Source organism: Acanthisitta chloris, unplaced genomic scaffold, assembly GCF_000695815.1.
Source record: "Acanthisitta chloris isolate BGI_N310 unplaced genomic scaffold, ASM69581v1 scaffold1010, whole genome shotgun sequence".
In the NCBI taxonomy this organism is placed as follows: Eukaryota; Metazoa; Chordata; class Aves; order Passeriformes; family Acanthisittidae; genus Acanthisitta; species Acanthisitta chloris.
The window spans coordinates 61,350-79,617 of record NW_008650834.1 but is presented as its reverse complement, the minus strand read 5'-3'; the positions used below and the strand labels follow the sequence as shown (position 1 = coordinate 79,617).

General features: G+C 36.7%; 1 protein-coding gene across 3 annotated transcripts in view; it reads right to left on the bottom strand.

The window, feature by feature from the left end:
- Positions 1 to 1,932: 1,932 nt before the first annotated feature.
- The window catches only part of PAN3 (PAN3 poly(A) specific ribonuclease subunit), a 66,202-nt gene continuing 49,866 nt past the window's right edge, over positions 1,933 to 18,268 (bottom strand). For all 3 annotated transcript variants that reach the window (XM_009070216.1, XM_009070201.1, XM_009070208.1), the window contains 5 exons: positions 12,604 to 12,743; positions 11,736 to 11,865; positions 8,748 to 8,812; positions 7,895 to 8,033; positions 1,933 to 4,876 (listed from right to left, as the gene is read on the bottom strand). In XM_009070216.1, coding sequence (XP_009068464.1) covers positions 4,736 to 4,876; positions 7,895 to 8,033; positions 8,748 to 8,812; positions 11,736 to 11,865; positions 12,604 to 12,743 — 615 coding nt within the window. In that variant the 3' untranslated portion in view covers positions 1,933 to 4,735. The remainder of the gene's footprint in view (positions 4,877 to 7,894; positions 8,034 to 8,747; positions 8,813 to 11,735; positions 11,866 to 12,603; positions 12,744 to 18,268) is intronic.

Here is an 18,268-nt window from a genome sequence, read left to right as displayed (position 1 = left end):
TTTTGTGGTCCACTGAAAGCATGTATTAACTCAAATACTATGCGCTATATGGCCTTGACCTCTTAGAATTCAGCTTAGGAACTGTGAATGTAACCCACTAACAGACTTATAGGCAAATGACCTTTTGCATATTTACAAAGAAAAATGATCTTGAATATTCAAGTAGAAGTAAATATGTATCCCCACTTCTAAGCTAAATATCAATTCCAGGTGTTCCTGGCCAAAAGAACATCAGTTTTAAGCATCTATTGCACTGTCTCTTGCTGGTAAAGTATATTTGACCTTGATCAAAACAGAAGTTTAAGAACTGTTTCTTAACTCCAATTGAGCAAAAATACTTACAGGATGATGCATCTCAAAGAAAGTGTTTGCACAGTGTAAATATATAAATACGCTTTTTGTGCATAAATATTTAAGAAAACTGGACTACAAAGATTACTTTTATATGAACCCCCTAGGCATATTCAGATGTGAAAACCTCCTATTTTGTCTTGCATTTTCTACCTTCATATAATGTATTTGACTGCTAAATTCATATAATAAAGTTTGCTTCTAAAGAATTCAGAGTTCTGCCAAATTAGTCAATCCACTGACAAAAGGCTGCTGTGGTAGACAACAGCACAAACATGTGGCACACAATCCAGCCCATGGGCCAGTTTTGTGAGCAAAGAGAACATGGAATAATTGCACAGAAGGCACACATCTCACACAGCAAAGTAGATACAGTGATGGACACTTACTTGTACTGCTCCCTGAGCAAGTGACATCCCCCAGGTTCAGCATATTTAATAAGTGCTTACCGCTGTCTAGGGGCAAAAATTTGACTCTGCCTGTGGGAGAGGCAAGGTTTCATGGTCTGGGAAGACAAAGCAATCCATGGACAAACATCCACTTAACTGCCCCCCATGCCTGGTTCCTTCTGCAGCTGGAAGATCCACTGCAGGCAACAGGACAGCAAACAGCCTGTTCTGGATCAACTGGAACATCAGGTAGCACCTTGGGCATGGTAGATGCTTTCTCTTCTTTAATCTTCACATCCACCCCATCCATCTGAAGCTGGGGATGCTGGTTTCACAGGGATGTTCAATTGAAATGCTGTCTAGCAGAGAGCACTTACCATCTGAGGGACTCTCCAAGCCATGCTGCAGATAAGCTACACACAAGTGCTGGAAGGAAGTGGGAGATGAAACTTTGGGAAGGCAGGACCATAATGGGATTTCCTAGCGCCATATGAGTTGTGTAGCTGTTGCTGCACGTTACTAAGAAGGAAACTGAAGTCTGCATAAGTGCAATCGAGCTTACTGCATCTTATAGAACATTTCTAAAACACTGCAATTTAAGGGATAATGACTCCGTGTTAGATACATGCAAGGAGTATTGAAAATTTCATATACAGTGCAGAAAATTTCACATTCCATAAGCATGGTCAGGATTGGAAGGGTATAGATTTTATCCCACCAGCAAATCATCTCACCTTTGCTGGTTAAAAATACAGGAAAATAATTCAAAAAATGAAGCTGTCATGACTTCAGATGCAAATTCTCAGAAATTAATACGTTTTGGGCAAAGAAGCTCAATAAACATGAAAGTAAGGGTACCTAAGCCCTAATTTTGAAAACTCTGTTTACCTAGTAAAGCAGACCTGATCTGACTGCAGAAGGTGGGATTTGACTTGGGAGTTAAGGAAATGTGTATTAGTACAACCCTAGTCAACAACATTTAAGTTTCAGGACCTCTTTTTTAAGCATACACTTTAAGTGGCAAGCACTAAATGAAATTTGTGACTCTTAATTGTTTAACCTCTGCACTGCAGACAGAATGAATATAAAAGAAGTCTGAGAAAGAAAGAAAGAAATACAATTCCAGCACTAAAGCTGAAAACTCCTGTATCCAACTTCAGAACTTCAGATTGTCAAAATAAGGCCACATTACTTCTGGTATTCTTTATTAAAAATACTGCTGTACACATGAAGAATGAAAACAGGATTAAAGATGAGTAACACATATTGGGATCATGACATTAGAACTTAACATACTGGTGCTTTTTAGGGGAAGCAGTTGACACCTGAATTACTGAAACAAGGGCAAATCAAAAAATACATAGGTACCCTCAACAAAATATTTACAATATAGTAAATACAGCAACAGAATTTATAACAGGTACAAAAATTAAAATGACCAACATCAGATGATTTCAAAGGTTGTCCCTTCTGTGCTTTTAGCTGTAAAAAATAGGAAGGTCAGAAATAAATTTCCCATCTGGGAGGGCACATCCTGGTGACTCTTCTTTTAAATACAGATACACAGTTCTTCCTATGAATGGATCAAACTACAACTTTAGGACAACCTTCTAAATGGAATTAAAATGGGGTAGAAGGGCTCTCCCCAAAAAAACACCCAAGCTGAACTTCAGACTGTTCAAATCATTCCCAAATATGGACCATATGAAATAAATAGAAAACAAAGCTCAACTTTCTTTTTATTTTATGTATTACCTGACACCAAATATTTTCTGGCTGACATTATATATGAAAACTTATTAGCTGTCTACCTTTTTATTTTTAAACCAAGTCCTGAGGTTACTAGGGGCTGAAGCAAACTGACATTATGCAAATACACACAGGTTTGCAATTTAGACATGTCTTGCAGAGGGTGGTTTGCTGGTCTAAAAAGGATGAGAATTCAAGCCCTATTTTACCCCTGCCTTACACTTCCACAAAATATTGGTCCACAAATTAAATTTTCAAAGGTTCCCAAACCCCACAACTGAACAGATGATCCCCTTTCATTTTCAAAGAAAACAATACTGGAAAAAACCTCAGCCCGCTTATAAATTAAGCATTTCATATTTCTTCTAGAATACAAGTACTTCTTTTTTGTACAAAAGAATTACAATATGATTTGTCAAAAAACATATAAAAGACAGCTGCTCTTCCTCAAATACATGAGCTAATGATAAAAGACTGTTTTGCATGTTCACTTTTCAAAGTTCCTGTTCCTTTTATATTAAAAAGAACATTCTGGCAACTGTTATCGTTTGAATATTAAACATGTTCCTTTTAAAATTCAATCAAATGCAACAATAATCGATTTTTAAACTCAACAACTGATGCTACCTAATGTGGATTCAACCACATTTTCTAAAATATGTAAAGCATGTCCCTAGTCTTCAAAGCTTTCGATGTGAAGAGAGTTGCTTTTTTTCTTGATGCAAGTCTCAAGGCGGAGAATCATTTTAAAGCTTATAAAAGTGGACAGAGAAATATTAAAAACTTCTCTGAAAACTACAAATATTGAGAATTATTAAAATTGATGTCAGTAACATCAGTTGCAAGTGCTTAGAGTCTGTCCTGACCTTTTGAGTTTCCACATTTTCTTCATGGTGAGCACCCAGTGCTATTAAAACATTCAGTGCTGGGAAAGGATAGATAGTCTTCACTACTGCTTTAAGAAAGGAAATTCCTACATATTTGGCAGTCTTCAGTATCAAAGTGTAGGTGTTTAACTAGAAATCCCATGAATACCCAAGTTTGGAGACAATTGCATGTCCAAATATTAGAAAGGTAATTGAGGAGGAAAATTCCAGACTTTTGAGACTGAATTACTTCAGGAATATTCATGTGTTGAGTATTATCAAAAGTAATATTACTTTGGGCTAAGCAGTGACTGCAAAGGCACAGCAGATCATTATCCCTCCAGATTCAGGCCGTAAAACTTGAAAAGCTCTTGATGCCAGACAACTGCTGTGTTTAGTTAATCTTCTTTTAACAGTGTCTTTGTATCTGTATCCAGTGTAGCGTACCATAATAAAGCTGTGGTTCAAAGAACAGAACTTTATACAAAAATTATACTGTAAATAACCTAAAGTAATACACTCCTGAAACTTCAGGCATTTAAACAATTTCTTTAAAAAAAAAATCTATTAAAAAAATTGCATAAATGTAAATGCTTCTGACTAGCAGGAAAACGTACAAACAGTTTTTAAAAGGCGCTGGTTGTGTTTAGAGCAAGTTTGATATGCTCCTTAAATTATAGATGGTTCCCATTACGCTATTTTCGTCACTTCGCTTAGACAAAGTTTAAAATCAAATGGCAGGGGACTTGCTTTCCTCTTTTTGTCAATTCACCAATACTTGACTGGTTTTAAAAGGTTTCGTCTTCTCACATTTCTTTGAGCTAACAGTGGGTGGCATACAGAGCTTGCATACAACACACTTTTACAGAGGTTACGAACTAAACGGTCAATTAATAGAACACAATTTCTATTAAATTATTTACCTGGTCCTTTATGCTATTCTGGGTGCAAATAATATAAAAAAATGAATAAATTTTGCTATATCCTCAGTGACAAAAATGTATCCCAGAAATGTCCTTGCAAAGTTTCCCTTAAGTATACAATGTGGCAAAACTTCAGAGATCAGAAAAGTCTTAAAAAAATTAAAATTAGTGCATATACAAGTGGAAAAAATAAAAGCAGGAACATCATGCACCTGATGTGTTCCTTAATCTAAAATAAATTCTTCACAGATAAAGCCTCCAATGGCAGCCTTAGCTCTAGGATAATTGAAACATTCTTCCCTTCAAGTAACAGTGTACCTGACTGAAGTGCAAGCAGCTTTGCTCATCTCCTGTTTGTTTCCCAAATGTGAAATGAGATGACAACAACAATTCAGCTGTAGTGCAATTTGCTATTGGTTAAGTTCCTCAGCAATGTCCTGCATGCTTTCAGCAAATACTACAACTGACCATTTGCGGCTGCAATCAGTTCTTGGAAAGTATTTTCAAAGCAGCGTTTTAAATCGCTGTAAGTTACCACAAGTACACTCTTCTCATCTCTGGAAATGAGGCTTATTTTTTCTGGCACACCAGCATCTAACTGTAACAAGAATGCAAAAGATAAAATAAAAGAAGTGTGAAAGAAATGGCAAAACATTTCCCCAATAACAAAAGCAATCAATTTCTTGGCAAGCACATTGTTATGGCGCAGTTCAAATCTGCTAACAGCACAGAAAGGAAGGATCTGAATTGCACCACAACAATGTCCTTGCCAAAAAATCGAGACATTTTGGTCTTAACCTGATGGAAATTCCAGACTTTAGGACTAGATTACCATTGTTTTCTTCCCTTTGCAGAAAGCTAATAATCCTGCAATGCTATCCTCCCCTGTGTAGAAAGCCTAGCAAATTTCCCATACAGCTCCTAAAGAACAAAATCACATTTGTCATTACATTTGCATATAAGATCCACAAGCTTCCATGTAGGGTAGGTAAATTACTTCTTCCCCATGCTAAAATGAGATAATGGATGGATCAGCCCCAGGTAGTCTGAAACCAGCAGAAACCCAAACCTCACGTTTTTTGCAGTACTGGAAGCAAACTAGTTCCTATAGTTCCTAAGCTGTATGGTACATTTCATCCCCTAGAAAAAAAATTACCTAGTTATAATCCATAACCAAATAGACAATTTGGGGTTGAAGACCAAAGTTTGCTCCACATTTGTTTTCATGTTTTGTTCTGACTTCTCAAATTCAATATTAAAAATAAGTATGTTATACTATAGATACCTTAGAGATCCACCACTAAATCCTAATTTGGAATAAAGGAATATCCTACTTTACATGCTGAAGCCCCTTACAACACTATCTTACACTCTCCTCGCTTTGCAAGAAATGGAGACTCTCTTATAATGCAAAACTTTTGTAGCTCTGTTTTAGTCAATATCCTGATATTTCCATATACTTGGCACTACCAGCTTCCTTGTTCCAGTACAGAAGGTGGGGCAAAGACAAGTGGGATATGACGCTATCAAGACAATCTTTGGAAATACAACCCCAGCAGGATCAAATAAATGTATTATAATGTTGTACTGAATAGCAAAATCATTACATTTGGAACAGAGATGTTCCACTAGCTGCTGTCTGGAGCAACACAGCAAGTTAGAAATTTCTTGCAATTGTCTTGTAAAATAATGTTCTGAGCATAACCTTAAAAGCTAGAACCTTCACATTTTAAAGCTCCTGCTTTGTGAATAGCTTCAGAAAAACAAAAGCAAGCCAGTTAGCTTTTAATTCTTGTAGAGTAGGATAAAACCACCAGTGTCTTCCAACATCCATTACAAAATATTGACACTATTACGGTGTTTGTGAAATATTGTCCATTAGCATCACACAAGAAATCAATGAATTACCTTAATCAATGTAGGATATGGAAGATCTGTAATAAGAAAACCACACAGCTAACTAGAAACATCAATATTTATGGCTTGCTTTCTCTCCTCCTGTGGAGGCATAAATCAGTATCTCAGCTGAAAAGACCCCCAAAACACCACATTGAAAAAACCCCACCTTTTTTTTCTTTTTAAACAACAGCTTTCATTCAAAAGGAATGCTTTTGGAGTGTAGCAGAAAAGCCCAAACAACCACTTCTACTAGTACACACTGTAGTTTCAGAAGTGCTTTTTGAGTGTATTTCCAAAGTAGAGTTCTGTAAGCCTTGTATTTTTTATGTGCTGAGCCCACAACCACAGAAGAGAAGAGCCTCTGTTTAAAAAGGTAAGCCATGAACATTTACAGAACAAGGCATTCTTTGACATCATCTCTTACCTGACCTACGAATTCAGGACTGTCCCCTCTTGCTACAGTACAGTACAGGTCACTGCTTTCAAATCATGATGGCATTTCACTGCCTATTTGAATGTCAATATGCTTTCTTTTTGATTTAGCCTCAATCCCTTTAGTGTCCTTTTTTAAGTGATACAGACACCAACCAGAAAGACAAAAAGGAGGTTAAAGAAATGCACAGCAGTGGTCTAATAGGAGGTTAGAAGCCCTAACCATTTTAGAAAAATATTTAACTGTAGTTCAGTCAGTTATTACATCCTGAAGGATCTGAATATATTCTTCTTTTTTTTTTAAGAGGAAGTTGGCTACCCTAATCCTAAAAAAGAAAACACTAGCCACTGAAACTGTATTGTCAGTGTCTGCATCACCATTCTCTGCAGAGTCAGTGAAACAATCAAGCAGCTACAAACAAAACAAAACAAAAAAAAAAGTAGCAGCCTCTTAGTCTCCTATGAATTACTAAAGTTTGGCAAAACAGTGTAAAATAAATTGAAAGCTGACCTGCCAATAAAAAAAAATAATCAACTCAAGTACTTATTTTTTTTACTTTATGGAGCAAGACAAGTTCTTCATCTACTGAAGATCCTGTGGTCTCTCACACATCTCCTGCTATTAATCATGAGTGCGCTTAGATAAAATTTTGCTAGTGGTGCAGCTCTTAGAAAATGGCAAATAGCTTTGTTAAGTCAACCTTGGAAAACGAAGGGCTGGAGAGTCTAGAGAAGTTATTATCAGAAGTGGAGTTAAAATTTTAAGTCACATAAATTTTCCAGCACTGTCCTAAGATGGCAAGGATTTTGCACTAATTTCTGTTGCATTTTCCCCTCCTGTCTCCTACTCTGGTCAGCACAGTTTAGGAACAGATCATCTTGCCTTATGACCATCCTTTGTGATAACTATATCAGCAGAAACCTCCCTCAAGTAAAGTGATTTTATGGATCCTTTATGCTGTGTTGAAAGGCCAGAGTAGCATAAAGGGACCAGCATTGCTTATCCACAGTATTCAATGCATTCTAGGATGAAAGGTTAATATCTCATGCTATATTAAAAAATTTTAAGTTTTAGTATGAATATACTAAGTTGATTTAAAATATCCATAAATGTTTGAATATTAGCTGAGTGAATACATTGTTATCATCCAAAATGGGGAAAAAATAACCATCAATTAAAGCAATGGAATTAACCTGCCAATGCCAGCTTGCTTTGCAGTGGAATACTATTTTAAAGAAAGCTAGCCCAAACAAATTTTTAAAAGCTAACTGAAGTACAGTGTACCTTGTTAAGACATGAGATAATGTGACTGAGGTCAATCCAAGGAGTACCCGCTTCTGTCACCTGGTGGAAAAGGTGATCTCGAAAGAGCTTTAGTAAATACCTGTCTCCAGTTTCTGACCACGTTGGATCTTTCTGAAACCTGGTGTAAAACAAAGGCTCATATTAAAGCTCAGTAAGTTAAGAAAAATCAAGCCTCACAGATATACATGCCTCTTCAGTCTAAACTAAGTAGTCTTACTGGTCTGCTAAGCTACCTGTTGTAAGTGCAATTAAATTACAGCCTACCCCTGCCACAAACAGAAGATAATATTCAAACTTTCTCAGCTGCTGAAGCACCTGTAACTAAATCCCTGCCAAGGACCACAGAAAAATAATGGAAGAAAGCAAGAATTATCTGCAACAAGTTTAACATGTAAACATTTGAAACCAGCATTACAAACACAACTCTAAGCCTATTCAAAAGGATGGAAAACAGACGATGAACACTCCATTTTTACATAGCTGGTTGATAAAAAACAAGCTGAAAATCAACTCTTTAAAACCAGTATCTAAACCCTTTGCTACAGTTAAAGCAAGCTATGGATTTCCTCAAACTATTGCCACTCATAAGAGACTTCAAAGAGCAATGATACTAAATACAATGAAGCAACTTCGGCATATCTATGTGCAGCCTTCTCTCCTTTATTTCACATCTGAGTCAAAGTTGCTTATCTAATTTTTCTGAAGGCTTCTTAAATACTCATTTCTCCAGGGACAAATATGGGAAAAAATGTTTAGCTTTAATTTATGAGGGAAGACACCATTGCAAACTGGGTTTTACATACTCCACACCACAAAAACAAGTATTTCTTACTCTGGCCTCTCATTGATTGTTCCCAATTTTGCTAGAAGCCTAAACAACCTTCCATTTTGCACCTCCTAGAAAACAAGAAAATATTAAAAGTTTATGAGACATAAAATTAAGACACTTATTTGCAAAAGATATATACTAGTAATGTCAATGAAGCACTATTAGCTACAACGATTTATCCATTCAAAGAAAAGGGCATCATTTTTTCAGACAGAGACCAAATGCATTGTTTTATGTATTAGTAACCCAATGCTCATTTTAGCACTTCATATTAAAATTATATTGCAAAGATACAAAAACAAATTATTCCTTGCTCCCCCAGCAGAAACTGGATCAGGCAATCTATTTCTTTGTGGAAACATAAGTATAGTCTCTTGCCAGCCTATACTTACAGGTATGCTAAAATATATAGTAAGTTAAACAAGAAGAATGTGGTTTATATATATATACACACACACATACACACAGTTACCAAGGTAAGTAGAAGTATAGAGTATAATACCTCATTTCAGGTAAAGATAAGAAAGAACATAATCCACCAGATTTTTCAGAAATGCTTTGTAGGCCACTACTAGTAAATATTTAGCAACAATATCATCAGCCTAACATTCAAGTTACAATTGATTCCAAATATATATTTGAAATAAGTTTTTCTAACAAAAAGTCAGAATCTGAGTCTTACAACAGTATAAATTCTGAGATCATAAAATGACAGATCAAGCAATGAGAATGAGCTCACACAGAGACAGAACATTAGAATTACAGATGCTTAGAATACATGCAACTGAAAATTGATTTCCTGTGTTTTTCCACATCACTTAGGATACAGTAAAGAGCTACTTCCTAGGTTAAAATAGAAATAAAAAAAAGGATTAATTTAAGTAAAAGCTGTTCAAAGCTGCCAGAAAAAGATTATCTCCTGCTATTATTCACATTTTCCAGTGGCCTAGCTCTCCAACATTATTCATGCTAAGATGCATCTCACTCCTTCTATGATCATATTGATTTCAAATCAATTCATTCTGGAGAAATTACTGTGCACAGCTGAGTAAATAAAGTAGGTCAAGGTGACAACTTGACTTCAGACAACCTATGTGTTGCAGCCTTCCATTGCTAGTCTAAAATACTGCAGAATAGCTTGTACCACAACAGTAGATACACTCAGAGACTGATGGGAAAGCTTACCTTGTCCAGCTAGCCAAGGTCTATTATTTGGTCTAACCTCTGAGTAATGTTTTTGGTATGCAGTCAAATACACAAAAGCCATGGCCACATCTATGTGAAGGTCACTGCCTTGCAGATTCCCAATGCTGAGCACTGGCACTGAATCTCCAGGTGGCCTCTTTGCAGACTTAGTAACTTGTAAGGCACAGAGCTGTTCTACACAGTGGGTTACAGGGCTTGATGAACTGAGGCTTTGGCTGCTGTGACACATATATGATGAATACTAAGGTGAGGAAGTAAAGAGACAGTGTAATGGGGTCACTGCTCTGTGAAACATGAGCATTACAGGAGTAACAAGGTTTCATAGCTTCAAGAAAACAAAGTTATTACCTACATACAAACCACTCCCAGCATCAGAAGTCCCTATGCTAAGGATGACTGCATGCTTGGAGAATATAAGAAAAAAAATACGTACCAGTATCTTTCTAATACTCTCCCTAGAGCACATGCTTGGGGACAATACTGAAGAGAGTGTACCAGGCTAGATTTAATGGATACTGAAGCTCTGATTGTTACCAAGAATGTGGGAGTACAAACAAGTTATTAAGCTAATTAGCAAGTGCTATTTATCACTGCCAGACAAACAGCTATTGCCAAACTGGAAACTAAGCAACAACTTGGATTTGTAGTGGCTCTGCCCACCTGTCACAATAAGCACCTGCTACAAACACCCTGACTGAAAACACAGAATGCTTAATGCTGATTACAGGGCAATCCCCATTTCTGCCATGGGAAAGACTATATCTGCTCAGCTTTGTGCAGGCACATAGAGCCACCTCAACAAGAAACGATCTTAAACACCTTCGGAGCAGGAGTACTAGTTGACTCTGATTAGAGTGGGCATCTATCAACTAGACCTTGCATCCCATATAGATACTGCTCTTCTATAGCTCTGTTACTGATAGATTTCAGTATCTTTCAATAAAGAGGGAAAAAACGTATCCAACAACCCAATAGTGGGGAAATCAAGAGAACCAAGTCCATCAGGAACCCAACTATGGAAAGACTGCTTCTGAAAAAAATCCCCTACGAAGGATTATAATGGAATGGAGTCACAGGACTTGATTAAATCCTTCAAAACTTCATACCCTATTCCCACACATTTTCAGGGTCATGAAAGCCTTCTCTAATGTATCTCTGTCCTATTAGAAATTCTGTTATCAGTGGCTTCTGAGGTACAGACACCCTTTTCCTGTACATAACACAAAGCACATATTTCCTTCATAGCTAGCACTTGATACCTTGACTGAACATGACAGACTAACCAGACACCCACAGCAAGAGGTGCATGCTTCAGGGAAACTAAGCATGGCAGAATTCATTTGGAAAGAAAAACATGTGAGACAAGTAAAGGGAGACTGAAATCCATAGTTAAAAATTTAAAAGGCAACATTTGTTGCTGTATAACCTTCAGCAGATACTACATGACCTAGTGTGTGATGACATACACATTTATTTACTAAGAATTCTGCTTTTTAACCATTCTATAAATAGCATTTTTTCCCCAAGATTGCTGGTGGGACACAAAGACACTACACTTCAGTTAAAGTCCAGCTGAGGACATCCCAAAACTTGGGGTTCTTAGAGCTTTTGGATGTTCAAAAGCTTGAGCTCAGAGTTGTCAAACCTTCAAGGAGACTACTTAGGTAATAAAAAAACAGAAGGGAAAAAACCCCAAGAAAACCCAGTAGAAAACATTCCCTTTTAAGGTACGACTGTAGGAATACTGACTGCAGGACTTTCTGTAGGAATTACTACATGATTTACCTTTGCTAGGTCTTCTTCTATAACATCATTTCGCATCTGAGCAGCATCCAACTGAGTATAGAATCGTGCACCAATCATAGGCATTATATCATTTACACTGCGAAGCCTGTTTTGGTCGGTCAGCAAATACCTGCCAAAACAACCCAACCCCAAGAAGATTACTTAAAACATGCTTCAAATGCCAGAGATTATATCTTATTATGATTTTATAACTATTTGACTTTTGTTATTTAATACACAAAGTTGACAATTGTGTTTTGCAGAAAAGATACTAACAGAAAAAGAGTCTGTTAACTTATATTTATACACCTAATCAGTTATTGATACAAGATAGGAGTGTACTTTCATGAAACTGCAGTTCATCCCACTCAAACAGCAAAAACATACTTGAAAAAGAGAGATGTGCAGATTCAGATTGTAATGCAATTGTTTTTCAAATGAGGGAAGGAGAAGAGGCTTCTAGTTTCTCTTCTTAGATTGCATGAGGAGAAAGGTTGACTATACCTCAAAATAATATACAGCCAAGAAAAACTAGAACTTTTGGTCAAAAAGGCAGTGTGCCTGTTTCTCAATACCTTCTGAAACTGTAAGATAAGACTAGCATATTGCTATTGCAGAAAAAGGCAATGAAGCCCAGTATCAAAGGCAACTTAAAATGCTTGTTTTGTTTACACTCCTAAATTTTGTTAGGAGCTTTTCCAGCATTATATGAACACATTTTAAATCATCGGGTTTAACAATGCATTGACTGTGCAGACAACTCAATGACAGTAGTAATATCTGTAATCTTACTTGCCATTTGACCTTTGCATTTGCAGGTGTTAAAAAAGTAGTAATTTCCTTTAAAATATTTATTAAGCAAACTTACAAAATCAGATTCTTCAGATCAGAGGAATAGTTGATTGTCACTAGTTCCATTGCTTTCTGCAAATTCTCTCTCTGAATTCCTGATATAGAATTGCAAGCCAAAGCCAACACAACTTTCCCCAGGGAGATCAGATCTGCTTGCTAACAGGGAAAACACACAGAGGTAAAACTCATGGTACAGATAAATATTACCTATGATACTAGATGGTGTTGAAGAGAGACAGTTCTTCAATAACCTCAGAAGAATTTGAGCACATAAAATAAGTACTATTCAAATCATGGTTCAATATGACTGTTCAAGTTACAGTAGTTAAAATGCACAGAGGAAAATCTGTCCTGACACCTAGCAATTTCTAGGTGCTATATTTATCGCTGAATGATTAAAATTTACCTATTTTTAGCTTAAAGGCAGTACCAGGGAGAACTCTTGTGTAGTGAGCAAAAGCTCTACAAAGAGGTTCTCCTAACCACCCACCTGCTCAATCCTGATGAGTCAAGGAGTTGATGGAAATAGAACAAGTCTTCTCAATATGAGATGCAGAAATACAAGGATTATTTGTTAAAACAGAAACAGCATTTGCTCGACTCATATCTTTCCACACTAGCCATCCAGTGTGAATTCCATACTGGAATCCATACCATGTTCCTGCAAATGTTTCTGTTATAACAAATTGCTCAAATATTTTCGTCTCTGAGGACCAGTGTGAAAAGATATGAACTGTGTGAAATAACTAGACAGGAACAGACCTGTATGGCTGAGAAACTGAGCAGCACCACATTTTGTGAAGAAATCCTCAGCACTAGTAAACACTTTCCTTAAAAACAGAACTGCTCTTAAAAAAATCAATGCTGGATAGAGACTGCTTTGCACAACAGGAAATTCTGCCAATTTTAATAGACAGCCATAAGAATTCTGAAAAGCTGTAACAGATTTTAAAGCCCACTCCTAGAAACAGGAGCCTGATTTATTAGCAAACAACATTCATAGCAAAAGCTGAGTGATTCTTTCCATGGAAAGGCTTTCAGCTGCACATAACTTGGCCAAACTTGAAACACCTGCACCTTTCCATGCTGGGTACCTGCCTCAGACTGGATTTAATAGTTAGACAGGGATACAGATTTAGGATTTTCCCAAAGTTTTTTTGAGAATATAAGGTATTTTTGCAAAGGTAAAAATATAAAAGCTACTAATTATTGCCAATGTCATTTCCATAGCTAAGCACAAGGCCACATCATTTAGCAGTTCTGGTTAGAATTTGGCAGCTTTAGAGAAGTGCTGTGATGGTGAATGTGCCACAAGCCCTCACAGCTCTTCCACCCAGAGGCATAACCATGCATGCTGCCTCTGGCTGCAGTAGCTGAGCAGAGCTTTCCCTGAAGCCACATCTCCCAGGTGCTGAGGGACAGAGAAAAAATCCAAACCTTTCCACGTCTCTCAATGACCCTGCTTTTCCCATACCAAGTATGATTAAGCAGCACAATTTGAACATGGATACACACCATCGCAGAGGTTGCAAAATGTGATACTCTTGCAGCTAAAGACGACAAAAACAGGATGAGCAAAATGAGACAGAAGTAAGGACGAAGCGGTGGATAAGGGGGTGGGACTGGCATTTGCTAGACTATTTCCAAATGAGCCAGGAATTCCTGAGTATCAGTATTTCTTTTTCCTTTGGTAAAGAGAAATTAATCAGAGCATCTAACCCCATTTTGATGGGAACTCACTTGCTTCCACTACCAAGTAGTGGTTCAGAGCAGTAGAGCAGCAGATGACACTGCTATAGTACTAAACAGAGGAATCTTGCTGATGCAGCATCTAGAAACTTGTCACCAGACACAATGGTATTTTCATTGATTCATTTTCTTTCAAAGAGACTTACAAGAAATATGCATTTTTATTAACCATAATCTTACTTCTTACTTAGTCTCCTACTTTACACTTAGTACCTTCCAACTTTCAGTAATTCATAAGAATGTACCCTTTACAATAAATTCTGTATCATCACACAACCCTGAGACATGGAAAACATACAACCTCAGGGAAGGCCATGTGAAAACACAGTTTTCTTTACACAGGTGTTTTCATAATACAGGTTGCATTAGATTTTAAAAATAGTTGAGTGTCTTACATTTAGCATCAGCCAGGAAATTCTGAATTCAGGCTTTGTAATTTTTGAGCATTTGACTCACAACCTCAATTTTTGTTTGTTTTGCAAATTACACCTAACAGAGAGGATAAAACACACCAATGTAGCCTCAAACACATGCTTTCCAGGTTACAGCCAATTATTAACTTCTTTTAGTCACAAAAGTGGCTTGGATTCATCCCACTAATTTTAGGAACTTAAACTTCAATTGATTCAGTCAAGAGTCTGATCAGTTTAAGATATCTATAATTCTGTAAGGCAATTGAGATTTTGAACAAGCTGAACTGCTCTCTGGAGGTGCCTCACTATTCACTGACAGCTGAAACCCTGAAAGAAAATGCGATCACAATGCTCAATGTTTGAAGTTTTACAAGTGTACAAATACAGGCAGTATTTTTTTTGTGTGACTGAGGAATCACAGAGTATCCCAAGCTGGAAGGAACCCATAAAGATCAGGGTTTATGAAAGTCAGATTGCTATTTTAGAAGTGACCAAACTACCATCCACTGACCAACTCTATCCACACAGACAGGGTACACCATCCTTTCTGTAAGGAAGCAATCCACATATGCAGATGTCAGCAGATTCAGCTCTTCCTGCTTCTAGGCAGAGAAAGGTTAAATAAGGCACACAAAAACTACTAGACTTCCTTGGAGCAGGGACACCAGAAATATATCTGCTGTATTCCTGTAGCAGCCTTGCTAGTGGCAAGGTACAGATCAACATTAGCTACAGTCTATGTCTGCTATGGTAGCTATCAACAATGACTAAAGTAATACGAAGTTGATTCTCAACTTCAAGGAAAAGCTTTACATCTTTTAAGTACAGGCAGCCTTTAGTTCAAAAACGTACCTTGCATGGAACTAATCATCATTTAATTAGTAATTCAATTCATAACTAACCTGTACCAACTTCACTTTTTATCTCCTGAAAGCTTTGCTAGAAAAGATCTTAGCACCATTTAGTTAATTGATAGAATTATTAAATAGTGTAAGACTAAGAAATAGCCCCTACGAGATAAACTCAGAAACTGCCCTCTTCATTAATGCCTTCCTTTTATCAAATGAGTTTCAAGTATGTAATTTAAAAGTTAATTGCATAGGTACCCTTTCCTAATATTTTTTTAATACCAAAAAGGTATGTGCTACTATGCCAAATGCCCCTCAACGTTTTATACACTTGATTTTACCAGCCAGACATGTAAGCTGTTCAAATAAATCTTATTTTTCACAGGACCCATTTTCCATAAACTCTTGGAAACCAACATTACTTTTTTTTTTTGCTTGTTTATCCTGTTCCACTGCTTTGCTTGGATCAATATCAGCTCATCCACACTACAATTCTGTGGATTCACTTATAATTTTAAGTTCTGGAAATGCCCTTAGAAGTACCTCCAAGTTCCTACTTATTGGTGGGGCTTTTTAGAGTCAACATTAATACCTGAGATACCTCTTCAAACTAGTTTATTTAAATTTGGGGAGATGCATATGAAAGTTATTTTGGTTTGCTAAATATTTACTTTAAGTAACCTTATAGCCCTTGTTAAAACAATAAAACTTATGATTTTCTCTTAATTTTGTAAAGGGGAGGACTCACATTTTACTCCAAATACAGAAATATTTATTAAACTTTTTTACTGTTTCCTACATCACTGTTTACAGTTTTTCCATCTGTACTTTGTAATTGACTGACACAAGACTTATGTACCAGAGGGCAGGAAGTGGTGTGCTGGAATTTATACAGGTTTAACACCTTGTTTTTAATGTAAGTGGCCATTCATATTTCATTTACTTCTTTTTAGCTTCCCTTATTGCTGCCTTTATTTAACTCATAAATGGCCATAGAGGTATTATTATGTGTTCAGCACACATTATAAAGAACAGCTGCAGTCTTGTTACACAGCCCCTTCACTGTTCTGGCCAAAATCTTTCCTCTCTTTATTAGCTTACGGAAACAGGCAGAAAATGACAAAATGACAAATTCTAACAAAGATACCTTCCTCCCTTGAACACAGCAACAAGGAAATGCATATTAGTTGGGCAGTAAACCAAGAGATAACCTACATTTTTAACAGTCACAAGAGTCCCAGAGGAATTCAGGAACTGGGTCATGGATCGAGAGGAAAAAGGACAAGCAGCAGCTGTTACTTTGTAATTTTATCTGGCTAGGGCAAACAAAGGTAGAGGATGAGAAATGATGCCTGAATTTCAAGGAATTAACTCAGTCCAGCAACTCTGAAGGAAGAAAACGGACAGTGAAAGCCTAACCCTTCCAGAGGAAACAACAAAAAGAGAATGGAATACTTTATTTTCTAACCACAGTTTAGATCTTCCAAACTCTATATTTAAGAGCACTTCTTTTCTGTTTTAGCAGTGAAACCTGAACAGTTTGAACATTAACAACGTACAAAACATGAAAAACCATTCCCCCTAAACAAAAGTAGGCATTATCATGCAAGTCAGCTGCCAGGTGCTGGGCTGCTATGGTGGTAAGTGCTTCTGACAGACTTGTGTACCTGCAAGTATTTTTAGATTTGGACCTCTGAATACTTTAAATGTTACGCTTTACTTGAATGTCAGAGTATCTCAGAAGGATCTCTTTCCAAGCTGCAATTAAAATATATTTAAAGAAGTATTTACATTTGTATTTTTTAAAAAAAATCTCATTACAATTTTAGGCATGGAATCTCTTACTGGCATGTATTTCTATCGGCTCTCAGCCATTTTCCACTAAATTATTACCAAAAGCTCACTGATATGTAGCTGGGGTGGGGAGGAAGAAGCATGGAATACTTTGGTGTACTACTCAAAGTACTACTTTACTGTACTGTTGAAAACTAATTTGTTATGTTCTACCACATGGTCTCCAAGAAGCTAGTTTCTGCTGGCCAAAGTTCAAACATTTCACTTATTACTAGAAGACTAAGCAATATTATTGCAGTGAATAAACTCAATTAATGAAAATAAATTAAATCCAACTCCCTACTGTAATCTTTCATTCCCAGTAGGGACAAGGTATGCGATGACTGCTGAGGTAACATACTTTACCCCGAGGGGAAGTCAGGAAAAGAGGTACTCCTGTACAGAGTGATGCTCCAGATGACTGTGTAACAGTTTTTAAGACTAAAGGGATTCTACTTAATTCAGCATTTATGCAGAGTCCATGCTTCAGAGAACACAGCAAAACAAGGAGCCTAAAGCAAAGATACACTAGAACCTTCTAGGAGTGAAGGCCCAAGTGCAGTAAATTAAAAGGTCTCTTACTCCTCTGTGAACAGATATTCAGCACTTATTTATGTTAAAATAACAAAAGTCATCAAAAACTGTTACTGAATCATTATTTTTTTATAACACTAAATGCAAGATTTTTTTCTCCTTCATTTAAAACTTTGTATTTCCAACCATATCTGATTTAAATTTGTTAAATGCTAATATTTCAACCTGCCTGATGAGTTTGCCAAAATTTTAGAAGCAGAAGATAGCGAAATGAGCATTCATGTTTCTAAATTACAAGCAAATT